Genomic DNA, 12840 nt, shown 5'->3' on the forward strand with positions numbered 1-12840 from the left:
TTAACATCAGCTTGCCTTTTCCAATAAATCTCTCCATGAACAGTAAATGCATGCCAACCTGATTAGTCAACATGAAGGAATAGTTTAACGGAGTCACATAAAAAAATTTTGTCTTTTAGTCATAATGATGATTAATGTTAAGTCTAAAAACTCAAAACAACTTCCACTAATTTCCCATGTTTTCCATTACTTTTTTGGGAACAACTTTTCTATGCTTATTTTTATTTACTTAGGTGCAACTAGTTATGTTTCTGTAACTTTAGTGTCTCTTCTGATCACAGTATCATTGCAAAAATATCAGGAAAAAAAACTTTTTAAGAAAGAAAATAAGGTTATCTACAATCCTGAAGTATTACCTAATACTTTGGTATATAGTGTTCAAGACTTTTCTGTGCGTATGGATACACACATGGCTTACTGGAAATTTTTTTTTGTTTTTATGTCAACCAGCTTTTTTTACTTAAGACATTGTAGACATCTTTCCACATTAACAAATGTAGATTTCATAGTTTTAAAAAGCTGAATAATATTCCATTGTGTGGGTATGCCACATTTTATTTAATTTTCTACTGATAAGAGATTTAGATTAACATTTTAAAAATTATTTTAAACAATACTTTAGTGAATACTGTATATGTATTTCCTATTTCCTTAGAATAAATTTCTAGTAGTGGACTTAGAGAGTCAAAGGAAACGGTCTTCTCCAAAGCTTCTGTTACACGTGCTAACTGCCCTTGAGAAAAACTTCACCCACTTCCTCTTCTACCCTGCAGAGAATCTGGGTATTTCCCCTCATATTTAGCTGTTTTTCAGGAAAGTTCTATTTTTAAGGCCACGTCATGGGTGATTCATCCTTGTACGCACGGCTGTGTGCTGTCCGTATAGGTGCAGGTCTGAAAAGCTCAACAATTCAGGAGATGAATGTGCCTCCTGGTCCACAGTGAGATTCCTGGGTCCCCAGACGTTCGGGGCTGTCATCTTACACACAGTGCACATAGGCGATTTTTTTGCAGGGAGATTTCACAATAGTAAGGCAAACTGGCCAAATCTGCTTGGTGCTTATGATTGATACAAATGTTTTAAAGATAGTTCTGTTCAGCTTGCCCTCAGGCTCAGCCCTCTCGCTTCCATGTGAAGATCCCACCCTCCCCAACAATCTCAAGCCATCGTGCCTGGGGTCCTCCACCCTCAAGTCCCCCTCCCAATGCTGGTCCTTTCAACTCCAACGAAACATGTGTTCCCCTTTTCCTAAGCTGTTACCTTATTCTCTTCTAATCTGTAACACCTGCCTCATGACACCCTTCTTAACACCACCGTAAAAAGTTGCAAATAAAAACACATAGTAAAGATGAAATTGGAAGAAAAATGGCACTGCCTTCTATTGTTTCTAAATCAGGATTCTGTGAAGGTGGAGAAAAGGGGGACATTGTGGCGGGGACAACTGAGGAGGATCCCTGCCCTATTTACCCACCTTCGGGTTTAGCAGCAGCTTCCTCTCCTCCTGGGGTGCTGGTGCCCTCGCCCTGATGCTCACGCCCAGCTTCTGATTGCTGAGGCCCTTACTTTCTCCTCCGGCCTCACTCCTGTCCCTGCCCAGTCATCCATGCCACATTGATCGGGAAGGACGAGCATAAAGATAATGCGAATGGGGACGGTTTGAACTGGCAGTGTTGGTGGGAAAGGAGTGTCCTTTGTGCCCAGACGTAGAATAGGCTGAACAGCTGGACCTCAGGGAACTGTTAGTAACGGTGAGCTGGCTAGGAAGGCATCTGGATCTCGCTGCAGGAATGTAAACTGTAAAGAATTTTCAGTCTCAGAAACAAATCTGCTGCCGGGCCTTCGAGCTCAATGCCAACTCAATTCTGCTCTCTTTCCAGCGGCCATCTCCACGTCAGTCGCCGTGCTCTGTGGAGTGTGCGTGGTATGTCTTCTGGTACGTTACGTACGTTACATACGGTCAAGGTGAGTAGACAGAAGACTCGCACCGCACAAGATGCTTCCTCCCCCAAGAAAAGGGCTGCATCTGGATGACCCTGGGCCTGCTCTGTCCAAGGAAGACCCCCTTTCCTGGCTGTAGACACAGGCACTTCCATGCACCCTGCCTGTGTTTGCCAAAAGGAGTGTCGGGGCTGAGCGGTCACTGAGTCGGGCCTGTGCCCTTCACTTTCCAAAGCAGCCTGCAGGCCACTGGTCAGAACCAGGCAGCCAGAAGCCAACAGATGACACGGGGCCAATTCACCGAAAGCCGATTCAGAAGGAAAGAAGGTTCCAAATAACCAATCTGATGGATCTGCAATTCTGATGATATAGTCACGAATGTATTCTTCTTGAATGTACTCGTTAAATACAGATATGCTTCCCCATAAACAGGCTCATTCATGTTGGCCTTGGAATTTCTAATACTTGAAATTCTATATTTCAGCAGTAGTGGCAAGATTGTTTCTGCCACTTGCTGAAATTTCAGTTTTTATGATTTTTCTAATCTTTACGCATTTTTACTATTCCTTCGTAAAAGCCTCAAGTGGCATATTAGCCTTGATTTTGTACTTCCATCAGTTAGTAGCCAGTATTTTAGAATTCCATAGTGATATGGCTGTTCCAGACATATCAGGTGTGTTGAAACTAAACTTTTAGTCACTAGTTATCAAATATTTTTTTCTAAATATTATCTCAATACAAAGACTATATCACCCTTCGAGCCTAACTTTGACAAAATGAACATTCCATGAAATGCTACTGTAAAGCCAAAATGAAAAACAGCCATCAAAAAATTCACACAAATCTTCAAAAGTTGTTAATACCACCCCAAGCAAAAGAAATGCCACAAACCTCATAGTTCAGAAATCAAAATAAGGTTGATATTTTACCTAAAAATTCATCAAAAAATCCCAAGTGCTAAAATATTAGAAAAACAGAAAATGACTTTTAAAAGGATTTTAAGAATACCATTACAACTAAATAATTTCCACATAAAATGTTGTATTTGGAATTACATTCTTAGGAGATTATAATGAATATATATATTTTTTAATTTCCTTCCATTACTTATTTATTTTAGCCTTTGGGTGCACCCCACAGCATGTGGGATCTTAGCTCCCTGACCAGGGATCAAACCCACGCCTCCTGCATTGGAAGGCAGAATCTTAACCACTGGGGAAGTCCCAATAATGAATATATTCATTGACTATATTAGAAAAGAATATATACACGATCTTTTTTAAGAATACCTTAAAATATATTTTTAAAAAGGATTTGTAAATTTGATATATATGGCCAATAAATATGCTCATAAAAGGAAAACATCAATATTCACTGACTATATTATGGAAAATCATAAATATATCTATAAGAAGAATTGGTAAACCTGGTAAGTGTGACTACTTGGGCATTTGGTGAGTTGATTCTTGCCATAAACTGATAATTTGCAAATAAGTTATTAGGTAGATTTGTCATTCAACAAGTTGGCTTTTAGAAAATTGTTTTTGGTAAATTGGCCTAGAGTCCTAATTTACAGTTTAGCCCTCACTCCAAGGAACTCAAAGTGCTTACTCTAAAATGTCCTAAAAGTTGCTCATCCTCAGGAGGTAGACTGTATAATCCACAGACCCACATACTCAGGGCCTAAAACACATGTCCAACGACAGACAGGGAACTGTAGAATTAAGATGCTCTGCATCCCCTACTCTTGGCTTCTCAAGGACTGATTAATATTTGGTTTTTTCTTTGTTTTTTTTTTAAATTAACTAATCTTTTTTTTATTTTTATTTTTTTGCTGTACGCGGGCCTCTCACTGTTGTGGCCTCTCCCGTTGCGGAGCACAGGCTCCGGACGCGCAGGCTCTGCAGGCCATGGCTCACGGGCCCAGCCGCTCCACGGCATGTGGGATCTTCCCGGACCGGGGCACGAACCCGTGTCCCCTGCATCGGCAGGCAGACTCTCAACCACTGCACCACCAGGGAAGCCCTAACTAATCTATTTCTTTATATTTGTCTGCGTTGGGTCTTCATTACTGTGCACGGGCTTTCTCTAGTTGAGGTGAGCAGGGCTACTCTTCGTTGCAGAGCACAGGCTTCTTATTACGGTGGCTTCTCTTGTTGTGAAGCACAGGCTCTAGGCATGTGGGTTTCAGTAGTGGCGGTGCGCGGGCTTCAGTAGTTGTGACTCACGGGCTCTAGAGTGCAGGCTCAGTATTTGTGGCGCACGGCTTAGTTGCTCCGCGGCATGTGGGAGCTTCCTGGACCAGTGCTCGAACCCATGTCCCCTGCATTAGCAGGCAGATTCTTAACCACTGCGCCACCAGGGAAGTTCAACATTTGTTTATTTATTTAACAGTTACTAAGTAAATATCAGGAGCTGTTTTAAAAGCTTTGTAACCATTACACCATTTTTATTAAGACTGTCACACCTGGCTTAGCCGGGCTCCTGGTGACTCACTCCTTCCACGGTGCCTGGCATTTGAACCACCACCTTTAGCAGAGGGAGGATTGGCAAGGTGCGGGAGGCCACTCCAAGAGCATTGGTAAACCTTGGTGGACAAAGGGCTTAAAATACCGAAATAAGATTTAAATACCACCTGTGAGTGGAGACAAACTAGGTGCTCTCCATCTGAACACCTAGAATGAACTATCTTTTGACCTAATCTCTCCTCTTTTCAAAACCTGTGAATTACCTGCTTTACAGGCAAGCTTACCAGATACCCAGTGTTGAAATGGAAAGCATGGAGGTCGTGCCAATGACTGGGGGAACCGACGCCAGAGGGGAGGGCACAGAAAACGAATCACACGACCCAGAAGGCTCCAAGGGGACGACGAGGGCAGCAAAAGCCACAGTGAAGGCCCAGCTCTGCTCCAGCCAAAGAGGACCTAGAGAAGCCTTGGGGCGGTGGCCTCGGGGAAAAGCCCACCAGGGTGAGAAAACATCCTGGTACCATTTTACCGACTGCCCAGCTCAGGCACCGCCCGTATGAGTGGGTTCTCTGGGTTCAGCACAGACACTCGCTCCCTGCCCTGGGGCATAGGGCCCAGTCCCCAAAGTCCCAGAGGTCGACACTTTCCCAGGAGAGAGTGAAGGTCTCAGGTCTTCCTATCAGGGCTTTTATTTCATCATGACATTTATTCAGGACAGCTTATCCACTCGACTCTCTCTCCCATTCCTCACCTGGACCTGCAGTTTACAAAGAAAAGAAATACGCTCGAGGCTCCAAGTGAATTACGAGGCTCCTCCTGGCTTGGGAGATGTTTACGAGGATGACACCAGCATTTCAGCTCCTAAAACCTCTCAGCTAGGTGCTCTGCACACATTGAAAGGGAACGAAAGGGAACAGAGAGATTGTGCCCAGTGAATCCTCTTGATTTAAACGTTCAGAGAGAAAACTGAACTTGGTGACATTTTCTATAGATGTGCATTTATATTTATATCCTTGTCTTTTATAGCTACATATTATAAGATTTGTATTTTGAAACTGTGTCTTGTATAAACAAAATAAAATGTCTATTTTCAATACAAAAAAAAATGTACTGAAAGAATCATGAGAAATGTACCACAAATAAAAAAAGGAGATCAGGAATGCAGAGTCCCAAATGGTTGAGTTCAGCTTTTCTTTCTCAAAGGAGAAAAAAAAGTCTTGTCTGAATCTGAGTCAGATCACAGTTTTGAAGAATTTTTAATAGCATTTCCACGACAGAAGCAACGGGTGGCAGGTTGTGGCCCAGGCATGCCTGGTGCACACACTGTCTCTTTCTCTACAGTGTTCTTTTCTTTCATGCTTTGATGCTTATAACTTTTGTTTATAAAATCATGGGCCTGGTCCCACCTCCTCATTTTACAGATGGGAAAACTGAGGCCTAGAGAAGTGACTTGCCCAAGGCCATGCGGCTCAGTTAATGCCAGAGTCTGAACAGAGTCTGAACAGGGCAGGTGCAGGGGTAGGTCTATAAACCAGGTGTCAGCTGCCCCATCACACAGCACAAGCATACAGGAGGTGGGGCATAGGCACAGCAACAAATTCACAAGCTGCCGCGGCTCTCAAAGTACCATTTCTTGTAAACTTCTTCACGTCATGAATTTAGACGGCTTCGTCAAAAGTAGGGCTTCCCTGGTGGCACAGTGGTTGAGAGTCCACCTGCCGATGCAGGGGACACGGATTCGTGCCCCGGTCCAGGAAGATCCCACATGCCGCGGAGCGGCTGGGCCCGTGAGCCATGGCCGCTGAGCCTGCGCGTCCGGAGCCTGTGCTCCGTAACGGGAGAGGCCACAACAGTGAGAGGCCCGCGTACCACAAAAAAAAAAAAAAAAAGTAAAGGAAGGGGGACTTCCCTGGTAGCGCAGTGGTTTAGAATCTGCCTCCCAATGCAGGGGACACGGGCTCGAGCCCTGGTCTGGGAAGATCCCACACGCCGCGGTGCAACTAAGCCTGACTATTGAGCCTGCGCTCTAGAGCTCACAAGCCACAACTACTGAAGCCTGCGCGCCTAGAGCCCGTGCTCCACAACAAGAGAAGCCACTGCAATGAGAAGCCTGCGCACCGTAACGAAGAGTAGCCCCCGCTCGCCACAACTAGAGAAAGCCCGCGCACAGCAACGAAGACCCAACGCAGCCAAAAATAAATAAATTTATTTTTTAAAAAAAGTGAAGGAAGGAAGGGGAGGAATTTTAAATGGCTGCTTTGGGGATTTCAGAGCCACACCGTTTTCACTATCTGCAAATATCTGTTTCAACAAGTAGGAAAACTCATTGCTAACACACGAGCTGGGCCATTCTATGCACTACTGGCCTTAAGTACTTGATGATCCTGAACCTGCCTGATTACCTACACTTTCTGCTTCTCTCTTCAGCTGCCTGCCCCTAAGTTTCTAGAGTTTACCATTCACTGGATCCAGTCTGTTCTTACAAGAATCTTTAAGTGTATGACCCTTGTTATTTTAAAACTAATCTGACAGGAAAAAAAAAAAAGAGCAGATGTTCAGTGGAGCCAGGAATCTGAAAGGTTTCTATGGGATGGAAGAGGGCTGAGTCACAGGGATAGTTCAAGGATTTATGGTTCAAAATCACAATCATCTTTGGAAGAGTGAGTGACATGATGACCTCGGGGGGGCAGCGGGGTGCTGTTTTGAAGATGCAGAATCACCCAGTTCAGGTCCAGCACGGAAGTCTGCGATCTACCAGGCACCAGCCAAGTTCAAGCTGGGTAAATTATACGACAAAAATTAGATCTAGACATAGAAGCAGGGCTGGGTGGAGCTGAGGTCTAAAAGGACCAAGAGGGGTTGGGTGGGGACAGATCAATCAATCAATCAGGACCTTTTTTTCTTTCTTCCTTTTTTTTTTTTTTTAAGTCTAAAGGGGTAAAATGAATTCTCTTACCAGGTGGTGTAGTCCTTCTAGGGAAATGTTTAAGTCACCTGTACGATGCCAGAACATACCATGGCCTCAGAATTTATCCATCAAGCAGTGATGAACATCTTGAAAAGAACTGTGCTTTCATCTTTGAATTCTCAGAGACTGATGCAGTGCCCTGAAGGTCATTAACAGATGCTAGATCAATACACTAAAAGATTCCTAATCACAGTAAGGCCAAATTTTCTGAGACAGGGTAGCAGGTTCTCAGGCAAAGCTACAAAGGAAGTGATCTGGGGGGCACTCAGCCACTTGTCTTTTTGCACCCATCTCCCTAGCCTTCTTTGACAGCTCCAAGCACTGCTTCAAATTCTACATCTGGCCCCTATTTTTACACACAAATAGTGACTGACGCCCAAAGGGCTTGGCCTGGGAGGACACAAGGTGACCTGGAAGTGAGGAATAGACATGGAAACCATAACAACATATGCTGGAAGGGCAGATAAACGGTATGCGGGGGTCTCAGATGCACCTCTTATGTGGCATCAGGACCCCCTTCCTACTCCCTCCCACCTGCCCCCACCTGTAGGCTGCCTGCGAGAGTTCTCCAAAAACTACCACTTCCCCTCTCCTACCCAGAAGCCCCAATCCAGCCAACCTGGGAGGGTCCTGCAGAAAGACCTGGTGTGCGGTTACCTCCTCCAGTTACCTGTCACCGCATCACAGGCCACCCCAACAGCAGCTCTGCACCACCACTGTTACTGTCTCTGGGGGCTGACTGGGCTCAGCCAGGCAGTTCTGCTCTGTGTCATCAACTCGGCTGCATTCAGTTGGTGGCTGGGCTGAGCTGAAGGTCTAAGAAGGCCTCACTCACTGCCTGGGGCCCCAGTGCTCCCCTGTGTAAACTCTCCACGTGGCTAGCCTGGGCTTCCTCACAGCATGGTGGCCTCGGGACAGCCAGACCGCTTACAGGTGGCTGAAAGAAGAAGCCACCAGGCACCTCAAAGGTAGGAGCTGGCACACTTGATGGGCACATCTGTTGCATTTTATTGGTCAAAGCAAGTCGCCAGGCCACCCAGCCCCAAGGGGAGGGGGATGACAAAAAAGGAGGAAAGGAATCAAGGGAAACCATCTTTGGAGATTACACCAGAGTACTTCCCAGGGGCACCAGAGGAAGTGGCATTTATCTTTCGATCCTTGGCACTCCATAAATCCAGGAAATGTTGGACAAATGAGTGAAGAGAATGATCGGGGGTCAGTATCTGCCAGGCACTGAGAAGAGTCGATCTTTTTATTTTTACTTTTTAGTGGACAAGGTACATAGGACCCAAAGGGATTTGCAAGTTCTACAGCTGTTAGGTCTTTAGCCCAGATGATGTCACCAGCTGGCTACAAACCTACATAATTCACATTTTTCCCTCCTCTCTCATTTCCTGTGCTCCACCACATTTGCCATGAAGAAAACTGATTGCCCATCATCTTTTTTTTATCTTAACTTGATTTTCCTTGATCAATAAATAAGACTTTGACTTTCATCTTTTTAAACCCTCCTCTAGACATTAGGAAGTAGGAGAACAGGAACATTAGGAAGGGTTTCTCCGTGCTTCTAATTGCCCAATCCACTTTCTTCAATTCTGGCCTCAGAATTTTGAGAACGTAGCCGAGAATCTTGAGTTTGCTTGTTTTCCCATACGACTCTTGAGTTTGCTTGTTTTCCCGTAAGACTGTGCTCCTTGAAGGCAAGAGCAGCCTGATTCAGATCAGAGCATCCCCAACACCTCACACTGTGGGAACCTATGAGGAATTCAACGTGTGACTGTTTTCACAGAATTTATAAATATATGGCGCTACACTTATGAGGGAATTGTGGTTCACACTGTTCTCCCCTAAGGGCCTGTCTAAAAATCCACCCATGCTACTTTTGTGGTCTTGAGCTATCTGGGATGTAACACTCCCTCTTCTCCAGTTTGGGGACCCGCCACTGTGTGGGGCACCCTCCCTCCCACAACACAGAAAGGCCAATATCCCCTCCACCAACTCCCACCAGGTGTGGGCCCCAGAGCCACATGAGGCCCATCAGATGCCCTCACCTGGTGAGAAGTGTTGACTATGGGATGAAGGAACACAACAGAACTGATGGAGCAGCGCCCAGCAAGGCTTCAGGGGCATCCAACGTTGTCAGGCTGCCTGTTTCCTAGCTCTCCAGACTGCTGTGGTTCCTACCTGTTTCCCAAGCCTAATCCTCCAACATCCTGTGATTCTATGAGCCCCCAACACTCTTCCAATACATCTTCTCTTTCCTTGTTACAGATTTAGTTTTCATTACTTGTCACTGAGAAGGTCCCCACCAGTATGGAATTTGGTACTAGTAACAGGTATTGCAAATTACAGAGAAGTAGGGAAAGAAGGAATAGTTTTGAATGGTTATCTGCCTTAGAGAGGGCAGAAAACAGCGTAAGCTCGGCTAGCAGCCTGAGATGGGACTCCAGCGGCCCAGGGCAGGCAGTGAACTAGTTCCCCAGGAGTGGCCTGGAACGGCACGCCCGCTGAAGGCCCAGCTCCGGGAGGCTGCACCATAGCTGGCCTAAAATATTGTGGGTGGAAAAATCCAAGGCCATAGCCGGGTGGCTACTGTTCATGGCATTGAATAATTTAGATAAGAGAACACGAGTTCAAATCCCTAAAATCTCTATTCAAGTTTCAAGCCACAGTCTAAAACCTAGAGATTCTGTAACCACTGAATCGCATGCCTTCGAGATGCAAGGTCAAGAGGAAACCCAACTTAAGAGCTCAAGTCTTCACAGTGTTGAATCATGTTAGCTGAATTTACAGCCACGGCAGGTTTAAGAGACCTGAGGGCTGGAAGACAGAGCACTGATTGGATGAGGACGAGGCCCCAGGATTGGAATTAAGAAATGCGGTGGGGGGTGGAGGGGAGATAAATTGGGAGATGGGGATTGACATATACACAATACCATATATAAAATAGATAACTAATAAGGACCTACTGTATAGCACAGGGAACTCTATTCAATACTCTGTAATGACCTATATGGGAAAAGAGCCTAAAAATGAGTGGATATATGTATAAAGATTTACTATGCTGTACACCTGAAACTAACACAACATTGTAGATCAACTATACCCCAATAAAAAAAAAGATATAGGGGAAATTTGGAGGCTCACAAGCCTCCCAACTCTACCCCCAGGGGCCCTCCCTCATCCCCAGCAGCCGCCCGTTTTACCTGGCAACGCTGCTCCTCGCTTGCTTCAAGGCAGCATCGCTACTTCCTTGGTTGAGGAGTCACCTTGCAAGAGGAAGCCTGTGGCCCTGTTCTACCCCCGGTGGGCACAGGAAGAGAGCTTCACTGATTATGCCAGCCAGACCCTCAGGATCACATAGCAGCCTGTTCGACTAAATCACAGCCCTCACAAGGGCCATCCAGGGCCTTGCTCCAGGGTGCCTCCTCCACCTTTCCCCCCACCGCTTCCCTGTGTCCCCACAGGCCAAGCACGACGTCCACGGTCAACCCATCTGCCAGTCCTTGGCCATCCTCTCTACATCCAATCTACCTTTCAAGAGCCAGCTCGATATCTACCTGCTCCAGGGAGCCTTCATTAGCTACTCAAATGTGTGAAATCGTCCGCCTCTGAGCCCCTGTAACCTTTATTACGTGTCCTATAAATGCGGAGTTTGCTGAATAGTACCTCAAACAGTGGCAGGAGCACAGGACTCGGACCACCTGGGTGCCAAGCTCGCACTCTACCCTTCGCTGGCCCTGTCACCTTGCGAGAGTCACTTAAGCTATAAGGACCGACATTCCATCTTTAAAGTGGGGATAACAACACCTGCATTGTCCTTTTCACAAAGGTGAGGATCGATGCGGTGTTTGAAAGTGCTTTCTGAATTGCTTCTCTCTCTCTCTCTCTCTCTAGACACTAGAGATGCTAAGTGAAGACCTGGTTCTTACCCTGTAGGTGCTTACAGCCTGATCAAAAAAAAAGGGGAGACATAGCAAAACAAAGCGAAGCAAAAACTTCATACCACACATTAGCAGATATAAACGCCACATGGGGCGTGAACACAGTAATATTACCACGTTAAGCTCAGGAGGGGAAGAAATCACTAAAAGGCCTGGACACTTGAGGAGTATTTTAGATGTAATGGGACTTGAGTTGAAGTATGGTTGTGATTTAAATAAACAGAAATAGGCAGGGAGGGTTCTAAATAGGGGGAACGATACAGGCAAAGACAGAGGAAAGCAAGTGACAAGTTCAGAAGAGGAGGAGGCAGTTGGAATGACAGACCACTTGTGGGGCTCACATAACAGACGAGGTGGAAGGCAGACTGTGGAGCTCTGTGCTTCTCTTACAACCCCTGGGGTGGCCTGTGACACGAGTTCGTTCTGGGAGGGCTGCTTGATGACTATTATAAACAAACAGAAACGAAAGCAGCCTTAAAGAGTGATGGTCTTGCAGGGATTGAGTGCAATCAGCAGAATCTTAGGGTCTTGCAAGTCCCAGGTGCTACCCAAGGGCCCCCTTCTGATGGACACCATCACCATGAACTTGGATGGTTATCTGTCCAGAGCTGTTTCCTCATTTCTCTGGGCAGAGAGCCAAAAGCACTAATTACAAAACAAGCGTGTAATCTTCAGAACCCCCTTTGAGATGAATGTGATCCAGAGGCGCCTGAGCTTCTCTAATTCCAAGTTGTCCAGGGCCGCCTGGGCTGCATGTGGCTGCGGTGTCTCTGGTCTGTTCCCAGAAGCCTTAGAGCCTTACCCTGGGGGCTTCCCAGGGGGAGAGCTTAAGAAAGAATTCTAGTTGCCACCCCGAGTCCTAATTACAGTAGCTACACTTTAACTGGCAGTAAAATTTGGTTTGAAGAATGCCATGGCTGAGAACATCAGAAAGCCTTTGATGCTTTGTTTTTGACAAATGTGGGCTTTTTGAAGAGTTCTAGTTCCGTTGACATGGTGGTGCTGGAAATCCCGCGGGTTTGGAGATCCCACTTGTTTTAACCCGAGCACTATTCTATGTGCTACTGATCAATCACTCTAAAGGCTGCTTCATCATCCGCCCCTCCAGGTTTGTCGGGAGAACTAAATAAAATAATGTGCAGTCCCGAGTATGTCTACCACGCTAAGAAATGCTGCAGTCGTTTCCTGGACGACATCGATGTGTACACTGGACAATCAGGCCCTGGCAGTTGCCTGCCCCTCTCCTTCCTTTTCAAACGAGTTCCCACTTTTGGGGTATTAATTCTCTTCCACACCATCATGTATATCAAAGGAAGCAGACCTCATTCCAGACTCCAGGAAAGTAAATCCTGATTATTTTAAGCTACCCTCCTGCTAGCAGCTGGGTTAGGAATGGGCAAGTGACCCTGTTCTAACCACTGAGACGTGAGGGGAAGCTCCTGGGGAAGGGTTCCTTGCTCCCAAGAGACACAAAGGACAGGCTTTCTTCTCACTGCTGCATCTGGACACACTGCCCGACAAG

The 12840-nt window shown here is 46.0% G+C and overlaps 1 protein-coding gene across 4 annotated transcripts in view; it reads left to right on the forward strand.

Moving 5' to 3' along the window:
- The window catches only part of IL15RA (interleukin 15 receptor subunit alpha), a 29705-nt gene extending 24139 nt beyond the window's left edge, over positions 1-5566 (forward strand). For 2 of the 4 annotated variants that reach the window (XM_089906557.1, XM_089906558.1), the window contains 2 exons: positions 1878-1962; positions 4681-5566. In XM_089906557.1, coding sequence (XP_089762683.1) covers positions 1878-1962; positions 4681-4966 — 371 coding nt within the window. In that variant the 3' untranslated portion in view covers positions 4967-5566. Of the gene's footprint in view, positions 1-1877; positions 2368-3821; positions 4036-4680 lie in introns of those variants that run through there. The other 2 variants (XM_089906556.1, XM_089906559.1) reach the window with 2 other exon arrangements.
- Positions 5567-12840: the final 7274 nt, after the last annotated feature.

Source organism: Delphinapterus leucas, chromosome 2 (assembly GCF_059928025.1).
Source record: "Delphinapterus leucas isolate spDelLeu-1000000601 "Yukka" chromosome 2, BTC_Dleu_Yukka2, whole genome shotgun sequence".
NCBI lineage: Eukaryota > Metazoa > Chordata > Mammalia > Artiodactyla > Monodontidae > Delphinapterus > Delphinapterus leucas.